The sequence below is a fragment of the Falco peregrinus genome, chromosome 4 (genome assembly GCF_023634155.1).
Source record: "Falco peregrinus isolate bFalPer1 chromosome 4, bFalPer1.pri, whole genome shotgun sequence".
Lineage (NCBI taxonomy): Eukaryota > Metazoa > Chordata > Aves > Falconiformes > Falconidae > Falco > Falco peregrinus.
In genome coordinates this window covers 17,734,517-17,749,727 of record NC_073724.1, presented here as the reverse complement: position 1 = coordinate 17,749,727, position 15,211 = coordinate 17,734,517, and the positions used below count along the sequence as shown (strand labels likewise).

The 15,211-nt window shown below is 34.0% G+C and overlaps 1 protein-coding gene across 1 annotated transcript in view; it reads right to left on the bottom strand.

The window, feature by feature from the left end:
- NCAM2 (neural cell adhesion molecule 2) overlaps positions 1 to 15,211 on the bottom strand; it is a 308,946-nt gene that overhangs the window by 47,541 nt on the left and 246,194 nt on the right. Inside the window, exons 13-14 of the mRNA XM_027795129.2 lie at positions 5,339 to 5,458; positions 3,309 to 3,430 (exon numbers count right to left, since the gene is read on the bottom strand). Of these exons, the coding sequence (XP_027650930.1) occupies positions 3,309 to 3,430; positions 5,339 to 5,458 (242 nt within the window). The remainder of the gene's footprint in view (positions 1 to 3,308; positions 3,431 to 5,338; positions 5,459 to 15,211) is intronic.

Below are 15,211 nucleotides of genomic sequence, written 5' to 3'. Positions count from 1 at the left end.
TAGTACGTAGTAAATAACACAGCAGGTAATAGCCATTTACAAACTCGGTACCCATTTCCCCAATAATTTACATGCATAAAGCTCAACATCCACTGTGGAACAGCAGCATCTCAACATATGTTCCCCAGACAACTTGAAGAGTACCATAAGCACAGACAAACATAGGGGAGCTTGAGTCAGTCCCCATTAAAATTAAAGTTACTACAAGATATGTAGTTGGGCTGTCACCTCCTGCATCAGAGATCCCCATCACTGCTCTTCCTGGCTGGTTAAAGGGGAACAGTCTTTCTTTGTCTTTCTCTTTCTCCTCCTATTCTTTCCTCAGGTAACTTTGAACTCAATGTATGCCACCAGCTTCAGACTCCATCAGTGAAGCTTTATAAGACTGTCTTGACTTACTTCGTGCAAGTGTGAACCAATTTGAGGCTGCTACTCATAAACAATTGCATATTACCTACTTCTCTGGAATACAGTACAAAATATAAAGCTTCTTATTATCTGATTAGTTAGTAAGTCCTGCCTGTGACATGAATAAACTGATGTTAGGAAAGCAATACTGGATGGAATGAAATGTGATTTCCAGAAAAATGAAACTCATCAGTTGCCCTAAACCAGGCTATAATATTGCTATAGTATCTTAAAGGCTGCTCACCCAGTTAAAAAACAAAACAAAACAAAACAAAACTGTATAAAACTTAAATATGAGGGAACTGCCTCTTAATAACACATAAGCTGTTATGAAACACAAAGAAGAAAATGCCACTGATATATAGCTTGTTATCTAATATGCTCTTTAAACATGCAAGCAAATACATTGGTCCAGGTGCCAGTAATGAGGCTGGCAAGAGTTATAGGAAAGCTGATTAAATACAACCAACGGGGAAGATAGAAGAGAAGCAGTCAACAGATAATTAAGAACTTTAAATAGCATCCATTCATTCTGATTAAACCACAAAAAATGATTGTGCTTTTTAGTTGTGCAAAGCCCTTTAATTTAGTCAAATAGCTTTTTCAATTGGAAGCTTAAGGAAATAAAGATTTGAGGTCCAAGTAAAACCTATCTACTTCAGAAAACCTATTAGGTTTCCAGTTACTGCTTAAACTGTACATTTATCTTTCAATAATACACATGAAAAGCAATCTTTTAAAGTACAATATTGTACCTCAGTCAAAAAACTAGATCAAAATCAGGTTTCCAAAAATATTCAGGATAGATCCAAAATCACTTTGCATACTTAAATCACAGAACAGATTAAATTCACTGAATCACAGAATGGTCAGGGTTGAGGGGACCTCTGCAGACCACCCAGTCCAGCCCCCTGCTAAAGCAGGTTCACCTGCAGCAGGTTGCACAGTATTGCGTCCAGATGGGTTTTGAATGTCTCCAGAGAAGGAGACTCTACAGCCTGCTCCACCGCTCCGTCACCCTCAGTATAAAGAAGTTCTTCCACATATTTAAATGGAACTTCTTGTGTTGCAGTTTGTGCCTGTTGCCCCTTGTCCTGTCGTTGGGCACCGCTGAAAAGAGCCTGGCCCCAGCCTCCTGACACGCGCCCTTAAGATGTCTGCATACATTGATAAGCTCCCCTCTCAGTCTTCTCTTGCCCAGACTAAACAGGCCCGGCTCTCTCAGCCTTTCCACATAAGGGAGATGCTCCAGTCCCCTAATCATCTTCATGGCTTTCCACTGAACCCGTTCCAGTAGTTCTCTGTCTCTCTTGAACTGTGGAGCCCACAACTGGACGCAATACTCCATAAACTCTATATACTGCATGCATATATTATAGGCAAACAGTTTATTTTCTTATCGTTTCAATTATAAATACTTAGAGGCATTGTAATCTAACTGGGAAGTTCAATTCCACAAAACTTCATTGTATTTTGCATTGCATATTTTCCTAGTCTCTCTCTTCTTCACAATTACTTTTCTTCTATGCCAATTGTACTCACTGGACTGAGTTATCTAAGAAGGTCAATTAAGATTTAGGGATCACTGATATCAGAATAACTGCTGGTTATTCCCTCAGGCTACTATTAATCTACCAAAGTATTCTCAATCCATTTGGAGCTATCAATCTTCTTTGGTTATACTTACCTTAGGAAAACCATTTTACATGCCAGGTTTAGTACTTGGATAATCCTAGAGCTACCATCAAAATGTTACAATATATGAACCATCAGGAAATGTGACAAAAACTATTACAAAATAAGGAAATGGCTTTTCCTTTTTGGGAACACTGAAATAGGTTCTACATTTAATTCCTCAAAGATTGCTTATTTCTGTTCAATGCAGACCTCGCTGCCTTCTGTTTAATGAGTTTAATATCTGATGTTACATTCCCAATCTCTTTTAGAGTCTCAAAACGGACATGTAAATCTGCTGTTACACTCTAGTAAAATGTCTGTTTACTGGCCCTAGTCAGCTAAAAGTTGTATAATCTTCCTAAAATAACACAAAGAAATTATTAGAAAATGCACGGTTCAGAATTGAATCCATTGCTTTTGCCAGCTCTATAGTTCCTTCTTCAACTGAATAATTTCTAAACACAGCATATCAGGAAAGGAAAGATATATTTATCTCCTTTAATAATAAAAAAATTCCACCATTTTATTTTCACAGAAAAATTAATTACACATCGCAGAAAGGCCTATTTTCTAAACTTGCCAGAAAGCAGTCCAATGAACTTTGCACAATGGCTGTTAAAAATAACTGATATGTACACTGAAACGTATGAAAGTACTAACAATTTGCCAATTATTTGGCTTTTTCAAGCTGAGCCTTGGAATCTGGGAAGACAGAAAATATGATATGTAATCATATAATTAATCTCATTTAAAATTAATATGGAACACTGGAATACAGCTTTCTAGCTCTAGGATGCTATCTACCAATACAGATGCATACGTAACAAGTTAATAATTTGATGTTCAAACAACCCATAATTATGTAACTTTAACGTCTGCTAATTTACTGCACTTTTGGGAGCTGAACATGAATATTTCTTTACCATGTAACAAAACAGGTAATATACTGTTCTTGTTAGAATGAGCTTTCAGTTATACCTACAGGAAGAACAGGGTGCTCTTCTTTCTTTTTTTGTTGTTTTGTTTGTTTATTTTTTATTTATTTTATAATCTGGCATTAGCAACCTAGTCACAAAAGGAAACATACTATACTATATTGTCTTTTCTTTTTGTAGTATGTAAACCATTTTGTTACACTTCAAATTGTATCAGCAGTCTTCTCTACACTACAAGCAAATATTACTAAGCAAACCCCACCTACTGTGATTAACTGAAATACTTACACTTCTGTATTTGACAATATATTCCAAAATGGGGGCACCTCCATCATCTTGTTTAGTTATGCTAAGTTTAAAACTCTTGCCACTTTCCGGTTGTCCATGAATTGAAGGGGGGCTTGGCTCCCCTAAACAAGGGGAAAAAAAAGTAGATGATAATTCAGCAATAAGTCATAAATTACACCTGGGAACTTGTCCATCATTTATTAATCAAAATCTTTAACATGAGCCTTCCAAAAACTGCAGAACAACCTTAATACGTGTGTTAAATATTTTGCTTAAAGTATGTTCTAATGTATATTAATTAGCTCACACAAGGAAACAAAATTACATAAAGTATGAGAAAAATATTTGTATATTTGTTTCTTTCACACCTTCCAATGTTTGACAATTTCAAATGTAATTTACTTCAGAAATTATTTAGCCATCAGTTCAGCAAAACTGGTAACCTGCTACTCACACTGAAGTCTGAGATTAACGCTATTTTACAGGAAAGCATCCTTAACATTAAGCATGAGCTTTAGTTCCTTGTGTGAGATCTATATTGTAATACAGATATTAAGTAAATTAACTTATCAATAAATGTGCCAAGAAAAACTAGATATTTTCAGAATAGTCTATATTAAGAATTAACGTAAAGAAAAAAAATTCTAAAAGTAAAAATAATTTTCTCTGCAATGAAAGGATAAAAATAATCTTAAACATAAAACTGAAGGGTTAATAGCCAGCCTAAGCCATTTGCTAATCAAAATTCACAAATTATCATTTCTATATGCAATGCTTATTATAAAGCTTTAAATCAGATCTTAAATGAACATGTCATACTGAAGTTTCTTATCTTCAAAATGTTTGTAAATTTGCATTCACCCAGAAAGATACAGTTCCTTCCGAAATATTTGTAATGTTTGTGTTTATCCCTTGTCCAAAGATAAACTGACTTAGTTCTCAACATAGAACTTGCCTAGCTTTCTACCAGATAACATATATATGATTTCTATCAGTTTCTATAATTTTTCTATCAGGTATAATGTTCCGTATGAGTAACGGCAATTTTTTTTATCTGTCATTCAATATATTTATGGTTTAAGCAAAAAAGAAATTCGAAAGCTGCCAAGTTACCAGTTTGAGACAGAAGAAATATATCGATATCAACATAATACAATAGCACAGAAATATTTTTGTGTTCTTTGTAGTCCCTTGACTTTTCTTGTTAATTCCATTATTGCCAGTATTGTTAACTATACCGAGTAATGCCCTACTCAGAAAACAGTTCAGTTGCAACAGATTTATGAAAGACTAGTCTGGTAATAGTTGCTGATGTATTTTTGTATACCTGTTTAAGCACTATACAGTGCCATCCGGTACTTCCTTTATTTTTCGTCTCCCTTTCTGTTTGATTTATTTATTATTGTTTCTATGTAAAAGTAATCTGAGAAAAATATTTTTCATTAGCCCTGATATTTAAATCTCAATTTCTTGTATATAAAGGTTACTACAAATATAGAATTGACTCCATAGCATTTATGATTTGCATGTAATCATAATTAAAAAAATTTATTCTCATAACTTTTCCATAGATTAAGATTTCTGTTTCAGGTTTGATAATTGCAAAATTTGCGGCAGCATAGTTTGCTGAAGAAATGTCTCCAGAATGGGCTAGTTCATTCTCACAGATGTCTATAATACCCTGAGTGTAAATGAGAAAAACTCCTTAATCTAATATCTTTCATGGTTTGTGCTCTTGAATGTAAGACAAAGATTTGTCTACGTGTCAAAAACATAGGATAAATTCTCCAATTTAAGTTCATTCATACTATCCGGTGGGGGGTGGGTGGGGTGGGGTGGGGTATGGAATAAGAGGAACAAAATATGATTTCTGAGAAACAATGTAAAGACTGATGTTATACACTGGGAAATAGTGTATACATATAAAACATATTATCCACAGTGAAACAGAACTTTAAATTAGCTGATCTGGAGATAATATATTGTAATAATAATTTACGTTTTCATTTAATAGCACAAGTATTACTTACGGACAGGTAAGGTCTGAAAGATCTCAATTTTGCTGTACTCTCCTTGCCCTTTTCCATTTACAGCAGCTACTTTGATTTCGTATGTTGTATTTGGTTCCAAATTGCTGAGAACAACCATTGCTAAAGAAAAGGAAACACAAAAATATGGGAACAAAATTTGATGAAGCAATAAACCTAAAAAAAAAAATAAAAAGTCAGGAAATGTCATAATTTGCTTCATTTGCAATTTACAAGTCCCATTTTCTAATAGTCTAGTGGATCCAACCTTAGCTTTCTTGTTGAGTGCTAATAGTACTTTTTTTTTAACATTTATTTTTTCCACCTGCATAAAAACATTGTTGTGACAGAGCAAGTCTAAATTCTGAAGGAATTTAATATCAGTGTTACAGAAGCTATAGGCAACAATTAAGAACCTTGATGGGAATTGATATATGTTCAGATGGTGAGCACAAGAGACATGAATCTAGCAAATAATTATGGGAATTTCCTTCCTCCTAGCTGACAATGAGCATCCATCTGATGCCCATTTAAGCCACTTCCATACAGTTCATAACTTGTCATTTTTCCTTCACGGAGAGAAGTATCAACCATCCTTGGCCTATGCTCCTAGATGCAACTACATGCACCTAAGTGGTGAATTACTCGTTCTTGTGCTCTAGCGGTTCAACAATGTATTCAAGACCAAAAATGATGATGGGTATGATGATGAAAGGAAGAGTTCTGAGTTATCTACTAAGGACTAGAAAGTGAGTTAGATGTGCTTGTACATAATTGTGAGGAGGTGTATGGAAATGCATATTCAGTTATAACAACAACAACAAAGTTATTTGGGAAGAAAATAGGTTTGAACTTAGGACATGCTTTCAGAAATCAAGTCTGAATCCCTTGCAGCAATCTTTCACATTGCCTGAACCTCTCTCTGATTCTACCTGGAGATGCCATCAGAAGCAGAAAATGGGGAAGAACTAGCTAAAAATAAAATAAAATAAAATAAATGTATAGGACTAAGAATACTGGTGTTGCAACCAAATACTAAGAATATTGTTTCTGAAACAAATCTAGAAACAAAATCCAGGAAAAGGACGTTGGATTCCAGGATCCTTTATGGGAACACAACATATTACTGCATATTACATACACCATAATACTGTATATTACTAATATCAATGTTGCATATGCACTTGGAAACTTCAATCCACACAGAGTTCTTGGACCATTATCCAGCCTTTACAAGAAAGCTTCCTTTTACTCTCTCTACAGCAGTTGCTCGCTTGATTTTTGCCAGCTCTGTGATGAGCTCTCCAGATGTGAGATTCATACCAGGGAATGGATGTAAATCGGATGGACTTTACTTGAAGCACATTGGTATTTCTCTTGCCCAGAAAAGCAGTGGCTGTATGATCTTACAAGAGGATATAGATCCTTGTCTTGAAAAAGAGCCAGTAGTCTCTTAGTCTCTAGAGAGCTAGTTCTATTCATTATAGAGGAATATTTTAATAGTCACTTTAGACTTGCTTTTCAAGTTATATATTTAAAGAAAGTATAATTATTTCTGTCAGTGCTCTTTGTTAGTCTTTTGAGTCCAGATTTACTAGAATTTATGTTTCTTTTTTTCTGCAGCAGACAGACAGAGGTCCTATTACATGTGCAGTTAAAGGGATTTAACAAATCTTGGAAAAACAGTAACTTTTACATTTCACACTCTATTGTAAGCACTTTGCATGAATTTGTCATTGAAACATGATAACTGCTTTCCTGTAAAAAAAAAACCAACAGTAGAATTGTGTGTCTTCCAGCACATTTTAGCTTTATCATTTTCATGAAGTTTAAAAATATCAAACTATGAAGTATAACCATGTCATGAAAAATAAAATACCATCATGAAAATAAGAACAGAATTCAGAGAAAAGAAGGATTATAACGCATAACATTCTGTTATGGTAAAATGAAATTTAAAACCTAAACCAAACAGTAGCAGTGTTTGACTTGCCTTTCAGCCATGATTACTTTCCAAGGCTGAATAATTTCACTAAAAATAAACCTTGGGGCATACTAAAAATCAGAGTTACTGTAAATGTTTTTAAAATTTAAACAACATAAAAGCATGACTATGAGACTACACTTAATAAAATACGAATGTGTTAACTACATAAAACCTCAGGATCCAGTTCTATAAACACTTGAGTGACTCCTGGGGCCTATCTAAATTAATAAAATTACTTGTATATGCAGAATTTAAAGAACCAGTGTCTACTTTAGAATCCCCTGCATGGCGCAATGTGCCGAGATACAATTACTGTTACAAATACATTTATGGAACTAACCCAACTAAACCTGACAGCATATGTCCTCAAAAACTGGGACTACTTGGTATCAGTGATATTATGATGTGGATATATTTAGAAAAAAATGTATTTATGTCCTCCTGGAAAACAAAGAAAACAACCATTCTTGATAAGAACACTTTAAATATTCTAATTGTAAAAGAATATTTAGAATAAATCAGTAAGATTAAGGAACTGTCCCAAAAATGTAACAAGAGTGCATGGCTTAAAAATAATATAGGTAATAAAACTTTCACTGACTGCTAAATATTTTACATTTTTGAGAATGCTGAGAATGGAAAAGAATACCTAATAAACATGGCTTTTTTAAAGGTACATATTTGTCATGTAACTATAAAATCAGCTTAATCATCTTTCTATATACAAGTGAAACTCTTTTTACAGAAGTCCATAGCTCACAGCCCTGGCCACAAAGGATATTTTGGTTACCATTTTCAATGACCACTGAAGTAATTAGATATAAAAAATTTCAAATAATATTCTGAAAGAAACATAGGACTTTCAGTATCTGAATTTGAAAACAATTGGTCCACTGCATACCTATGTGTGAATTATGGCAATGGTATATTCATTTGCATATATCAAGTCCCAAATATACTGAAAGTTAAAGTCCTTTATTTTTTTCACAGTACGATATTAATTTTTTCCATCTTTTTCTACCTGTTCTAACTACTGTTTCTGTTTTTATACTGCTTTCCTCTTCACAGTATCTGCACATTTTTTCTGGAGAAGACAATGTTGTCCACTGATTGATTTTGCTGGGATTATTCATATAGTAACTGGTAACATTCAGAAGCAGACTCTGAAGAACTACTCCAAAGAGGAAAAACCCAAAATATTCTCTTGTGAACTCTGCAGGTATTCTTGGGGTCAATTAACATGATGCACATGTTAATAATAAGCTCAGACCTTAGTGTTTTCCATTTATAAGAAGAAAGGTAGGCTGCAAGTCACATGGTACCTGTGGAGGAGTTCATGACAGAGGAAATAAGCAGTTGTTTTGGTTTAATATACTGTATAGAGAGTTTAAGATAAAATTGTAAATACTTTTACAACAGGGTATGTAAGGAACTTTTTTTTTTTTTTTTTTTTTTAAAATGTAGACCAGATCTTAAAAAGGCACATAAGAACCAAAAAGAATTAAACATTACTGAACAGCAAAATTCAGTTTAACCTATTCTGTGGCAAGAATCCTAGTTTAAGTAACAATAAAAATAATGTCCTTATTTTTTATTATATAGATTATTCTAATTTGCAAGAAAATCTAAAACATTGAAGGAAAAATGCAGTACAGAAAAAAACCGACACAAATATTTCAGGTAGGAAAAATGCAGAAGTCCATACTATTTCAGAGTGTAAGCATTTCAGCGAGAAAACTTTAATTTATTATTGCAGGATCTTAAATGCTGTCAAGATGAACCATAGGAAAACAACATCTGACAGATTTGCTGTGAAATAAATTGTACCATAAATCCAAGTCGGTAAAAAACCAACCAACCAACCAACCAACAAAAAATTCCCAGCTGCTTTTCTGGTCCAGGGGTAGGTTGTTTATATTATCTTATTACAGTAGAATGAGAGGGGAAATGTCTGGCATATTGAATTGTCTGCACCAACAGAAACTTAGCCCAGAAATCTTCTAAAGAACTGTGATATAGCACATAAACCATCACCAAAGCAAGGAAGGTTAGAGGAACTAATAGTACAGTTACACTACATTAATCTCAAAGTAGATCTTATATGAGGTTAATTACAGAAATATCACATCAATGCACTGTTCTCATAGGAGAGCTATCTGTTGCATAGAACAATGTTCTTCCAGATCCAAATTCAGCCCCTTGAGGATGTCAGATCTAACTAAAGTAGGATATAAATTTATTTTGAAACAAAGTAGCTGAGACATATCATTGCTGAAATATCATCTTCACTCAAATATATTTGACAGTGGCAGCAGTGCAAAATTTCTCTCAAAGAAGTATTACAGATATCAAGATGTTTTTTTTCCCTATTTTTCCCCCCTCTTGTCTGTATCTCTATTACTACGCAGACTGAATGATGATCAAATATAATGCAGGTTAACACATGGTGGTTTGATTCAGCAGCACTTTGCTGCACCTTTTCCTCATTGTTTTATTACTCTTAAGGAAAAATTGAGTCCCCTGTAAATACTTCAATGTCTTTCAGAGGGAAAAATTAAGAGCATTTTAATTAAGCTTAAACAGGTTTCTCTGTGATGATGAGTCAGGTTTTTTTAAGGACTGAAAAAAAAAGTATGGGAAGAAATCAGTGAGGAACCTATGGTAGTAGCACATGTGATGAGAGAACAGTGAGGAACCTATGGTACTGATGTCCTGTGCAAATGTCTTGTATTTTTGTACATGCCAAACAGTCTGGAGAATTTCTCCCAAAACTTCTTTCTGCCTGGGATCAGCAACACTGTTTTGTTTAATACATGTGTTTGCACAGGAAGAGTATAAAAGCTTTTTTTTTCAGCCGAGCCTCACCAAGTTAGCTCACAGGAATGTTGACAAAATGAAGTTAGAAATTGCCACGAGGGAGAAATACAGGAAAAAAAAAAAAATTCAACACAATAGGCAAAATGTTTATTCATATGCAGAAACAGCCACATTGTCTTGGTTCCATCTGTCTGCCTTGCCTAAATAACAATGAATTTCATAAATACTGTTTCAAGCATCTGGCTATAAATGTCAGAATTCCACTAACAAAAATAAATGAGCTTTATTAATGAAAATATTTGAAGCTGACATTACATGAAAATAATCATAATGGTAGTGAACCCTACTGCCAGTGAAATCATTGGAGTAACTTCTATTAATTATATGGAGACAATATCAAGCCTTAAGTCATTCTGTAAAATGTATACACAGAAACAAATATAACCATTTTAAAAATCAGAGAGAATGGCTCTGTCAGGAATTTCCATCATTGTTCGCACTATAATGTATAATGACTGCATTATTTTGGAATAAAAATTGTAGTGGCTTAATTAACTGTGAATATATATAATTTGCCTGTAAATAAAGATAAATCGTGTGGCATATCAGGTAAAATTAATATAATATAATGTTCAGGAACATTAATAATTCCCTTATAAAATCCCTTTCAGTATTTGATGTAAAAAATGTACTTGGCAAAAATTGTTTTAATATTTTGTGTACAGCCTCCAAAACACAATTATCTCATTAAACTCCTTTTCTCTATGTATTTATTTTTTATTTTTATTATGTGGGATTCTGAGGTGTCGGTATACAAATTGAACCAGAAGTAGCATCCCCAGCATGAAATCATTCAGGGGATTATCTTTGATAGCTATTTTTATCAAAAAAAGAAAAGATTAAGTAATCTATGGGACAACTACAGTTACAAAATGTACACTGCTATAAATTAATGAAAATAAATCAAGCAAGAGTTTAATCCAAAGTCCCCAGAAAAGACCAAATTTGCTGATTGATAACACAGTTTATAATACATTGAATCAGTATGAATCCAGAAGATGGGTTTTGTCGTTTAAGATACTTAGGATGTAACAATGAATAGGTTTTCTTTAGAAATTAATTTTCTAGTTTATTTATTTTAAAAACACTCTTAATTCAACCTGTATTTAATCTAAATCACAGCACAGCATACATTTTAGAAACAAACAAACAAACAAACAAAAAACTAGGAGAAACATTCCTGGAACAAAAGCAATTTACTGAGATGGATCATTGTATCAGTAAACTGTTTCCATAACCTTATTCATATTTGTAGAATAGTAGAAACATATTTGCATGAACTGCATATCAAATAATTAATTTACACAAACTAGTGTTAAGAAAAATGAAAAAAAAAAAAAATTGTATTTAATAATTTTAGGCTACAGGCTGACAAAAACTATTTGTACTCCCACTGATAAAAAAGCCCATATTATCATGATACCTCCTTCACACTTTTGTTATCTCAACTTGACAATAACATATAACATCTTATGAACAAATTCTGTGACTTGTACTCATTAGCCTTTTGTCCTATCCACAATCCTCTGCAACTAGGATTTACCTTTGACAGATTTTCATTACCACCATTAAAATGGGATTTTTCAAACACACATTCTAATTTAAAATCAAATGAAACCATGCTAATTATACTTTTATCCTATAGTTGTCTAAAATATTTTGTACTTCTCCATTGCTTTCAGCGTATAACAAAATCCTTTTGGATTAGTAAAACAATATCTATTGCAAATTAGAAGTAGTTCATATATCCGTAGTTCACTTGTTAACTGAAGTTTTCTAGCTGCTATTTTCTTTAGTACACTAAAGTTGCAGAATCTTCTCTTCCACAAAGAAACCTTCTAATAGTATAAAATGTAAATTTATGAATATACAATGAGAAAATATATGCAATGGATATACTGATTATCCATAAAATAATCGGCTTTTGTCCTAACTTTCCTATTTTTTCATATCATCAGCTAAAACTGATGTAGGCCAGTTTTCCAAATTTCTTTTCTCTTTAATTTCTTTATATTCTTATATAACCCAACGTTTTGCCCCATAATCAACTTTCCTTTCTTCAGGTGTGACACAACACTGCTTTCATTCAATTGTTTCTGTATTGTTCCTTTATAAATAACTTATGTTGCTATTTTGATTACATTCTATTTAACTCTAATGTGCACAAAAACTTTACATGTTGGTTTCGTTTTTAGTAAGAAGTCTCTTACAAAATTATGTTTTTTGCAGGGGACAACAAAACCAATATTTTTTTATCATGCTAACAAGATGTGCTTCCTTCCTTCAACTGTAGTAACACGCCTTAAAATGCAAAGATACTCAAAGTTTCACTGAGTATTGGGATGATACATTTTTTGGGCAAAAAACCTCAACCCAACCCAACCCACCCCACCCCACCCCGCCCCGCCCCACCCCACCTCTCTTTTCTATCCTTTTCTCCACATTTTTATTTTTAAAATTTTCTATAGTACCTTTATGATGACCAATCCCAATTGCTTAATACCAATTTTTTACAAATACAGTTAACTTCCATAAAAGGTATTTGTATATCATAAAGGGAACGCAAATGGAAGGGAAGGAACAGGAAAGGGAGGACAGCAGGGAATGGAAGGGGAAAAGGAAAGAAGAATGAAAGAACAGACAATTAAAAACTTACTCGGTACCACTATATTTAAGGTTTGGGAGAGAGAGTGCTTGAAACAGTTGATATTCCCTGTAAGATCTTATTAAGTTAAACAAAGGCATACTTAATAAACCAAATCTTTACACAATTCAATAGACTAAAATGGAAATACATAAAACCACAGTTTAAATGCATTTTAAACCCAAATGCTCTTTGAATAACCCAACTTTTAACATGTCAGGTCTCCTCCAAGTACTCATTGAACCTTTGCTTTAAATAAATAAATATTTTAGAACCAGCTTTTAAGAAATAATTTGTCACATTTTTGTGTGCATAGGATTGTGGGTGTTCTGAAGTGTTATTTGATGATAAATTAAACAACTTTCATTGATGGCTAATCTTTTGTTAACTTAAAATTTAGAAGCATTAAATTAAGTCAGTCAAAATTATGGAAATGAATATCATGGAGACTGGTGACCTTTGGCTCAGGCCTTAGAAGAACTGATTGCACTCTTGTAGTTTAAAACATGTTAGCCCAAATCCCAGTTCTCTAATTCTACTGAAGGTAAAATAGCGACAGCAGCAGAGACAGCAGAGTCTTGTCTGGCTAAGCCTATCCGTTGATGTTCAGCCATGCAGGCATCAAGAAGATGCCCAATAGAAACCTTGGATAGATCAAAGATACATGTAGGTCTTTGGGGCAAGGGTGAAAGGGTCTTTCTAGTGAGGCTGAAAGGTTCATGTAGGAACAGATGCACGCAGCAGGCCAACACATCCAGACCAGGCTGCATAGCTCAATGTGACCAGCATGGCAGCCTGCCTGCGGGGGCTGTATTTGGAGCTGGCAGATTGGGGAAAACTTATTGTCCCACTCGAGTTATGTAGGGACAAACCTGGGACTGTGTCTCCAGGAACAAAAAGAAACCAGATAGGGTCCAGCAGAGAGCTACCAAGAGAATCCTAGGGCACAATACAAAGGTGTCCAGGCTTACTGAGTCTGATTAAGAGAATGACAAGAGGTGATTAACAGTCACCTACCACACCTTTGCAGTGGAGACAGAAACAGTGGGGTGAAATTCTTCTCAACAGTGGCAAATAGCATAACAAAGGCAACAGTCACAAGCTGCAGGTGGGCATGTTCAGACCAGACACTAGAAACACTTACATGATGGGAGGGAAATGAAGCACTGAAACAAATTACACCAAGACAAAAGGGTGAGGAATCTCCATCCTTGTGGTTTGAGACCTAGTTAGACAAAGCCGTGCCTGACCTGATCCAGGATTGGCACCAAGCCTGCTTCAAGGAGGTAGCTGGACCAGATAAATTTTAGAGGTTCCTTCCAAGTAATCTTTCCATGATCTATAAATTAAAGGTGAATACTACCTTGGTTCTTGAAACCCCATTTTCTCCTCTGCTATAAAACTATTGTGCACTTCTTAATGCAAGGATTTTAAAGTCTACTGCTTGAAGAAACAGCCAGCCATTTGAAAAGGGCTCCACTTAGAATTTTTTATGAAACAATAAAACAATACAGTAAAATCAATGGGGATTTGGACTGCTACCAGATATTCCCCTAATCACGCAAAAAGAAGGTACTGTTCAAAATGCTTTCTAACATGTGACTAATGTTCTCGGTTTAGCAGCATGAGGGTTCATTATTAAATATTTATGTGACTGTAATTGCTGTGATTTTTATAGTACAAATTACAATGCTAAATATAATCTGATGAAGTTAAACCTTCCACAAATTAAATTTATTTTCTGTAGACATTAGTTTTAAAGTTTTCCTATAACAAAAATTTCTAGGCCACTGAATACCTGAACTTCCATTGCCAATATGAACACATAAAGACAATGAAATTAAGTCTTCTAAGTAAGTAACATTTTATTGAGTGAATATACAATACTACAATATGCAGTAAAGGAATAACTGTGTTAATCTCATTGCAGAAGGGCACTTAAGGCTCTTATTAAGATCATTTATACTGTTTCATTTATTCCATTTTTTTTCTCTTTTTGAACACCCTTCAAACCTAAAAACAATGTTTACTGGGAGATGACCCACAAAATAAAACAGGGTCTTCTAAGGTGAACAAGGATTCCCTTTAATAGGAGACTACAAAGAACATGCTGGTTGTTAGATTTTAGCTAATGCCACTATGTTTTCCCTGACTTATATCAAGGTCTGAATCCGAATCCACCCTGTATTATTGAAAGAAGGAGAATATTTTGAGGGGGGAGACTGGGGGTTAACTATGAATGCATACTTCGTTTCTTCTGTGCTTGCTGCAGTTACACCATTTTCTCTTATTCTTCAACTGTATAAATCAGACTGTATCCTACCCTAGTCTATCTCATATATGCCAGAATCTAGAATCTCTTGCACTT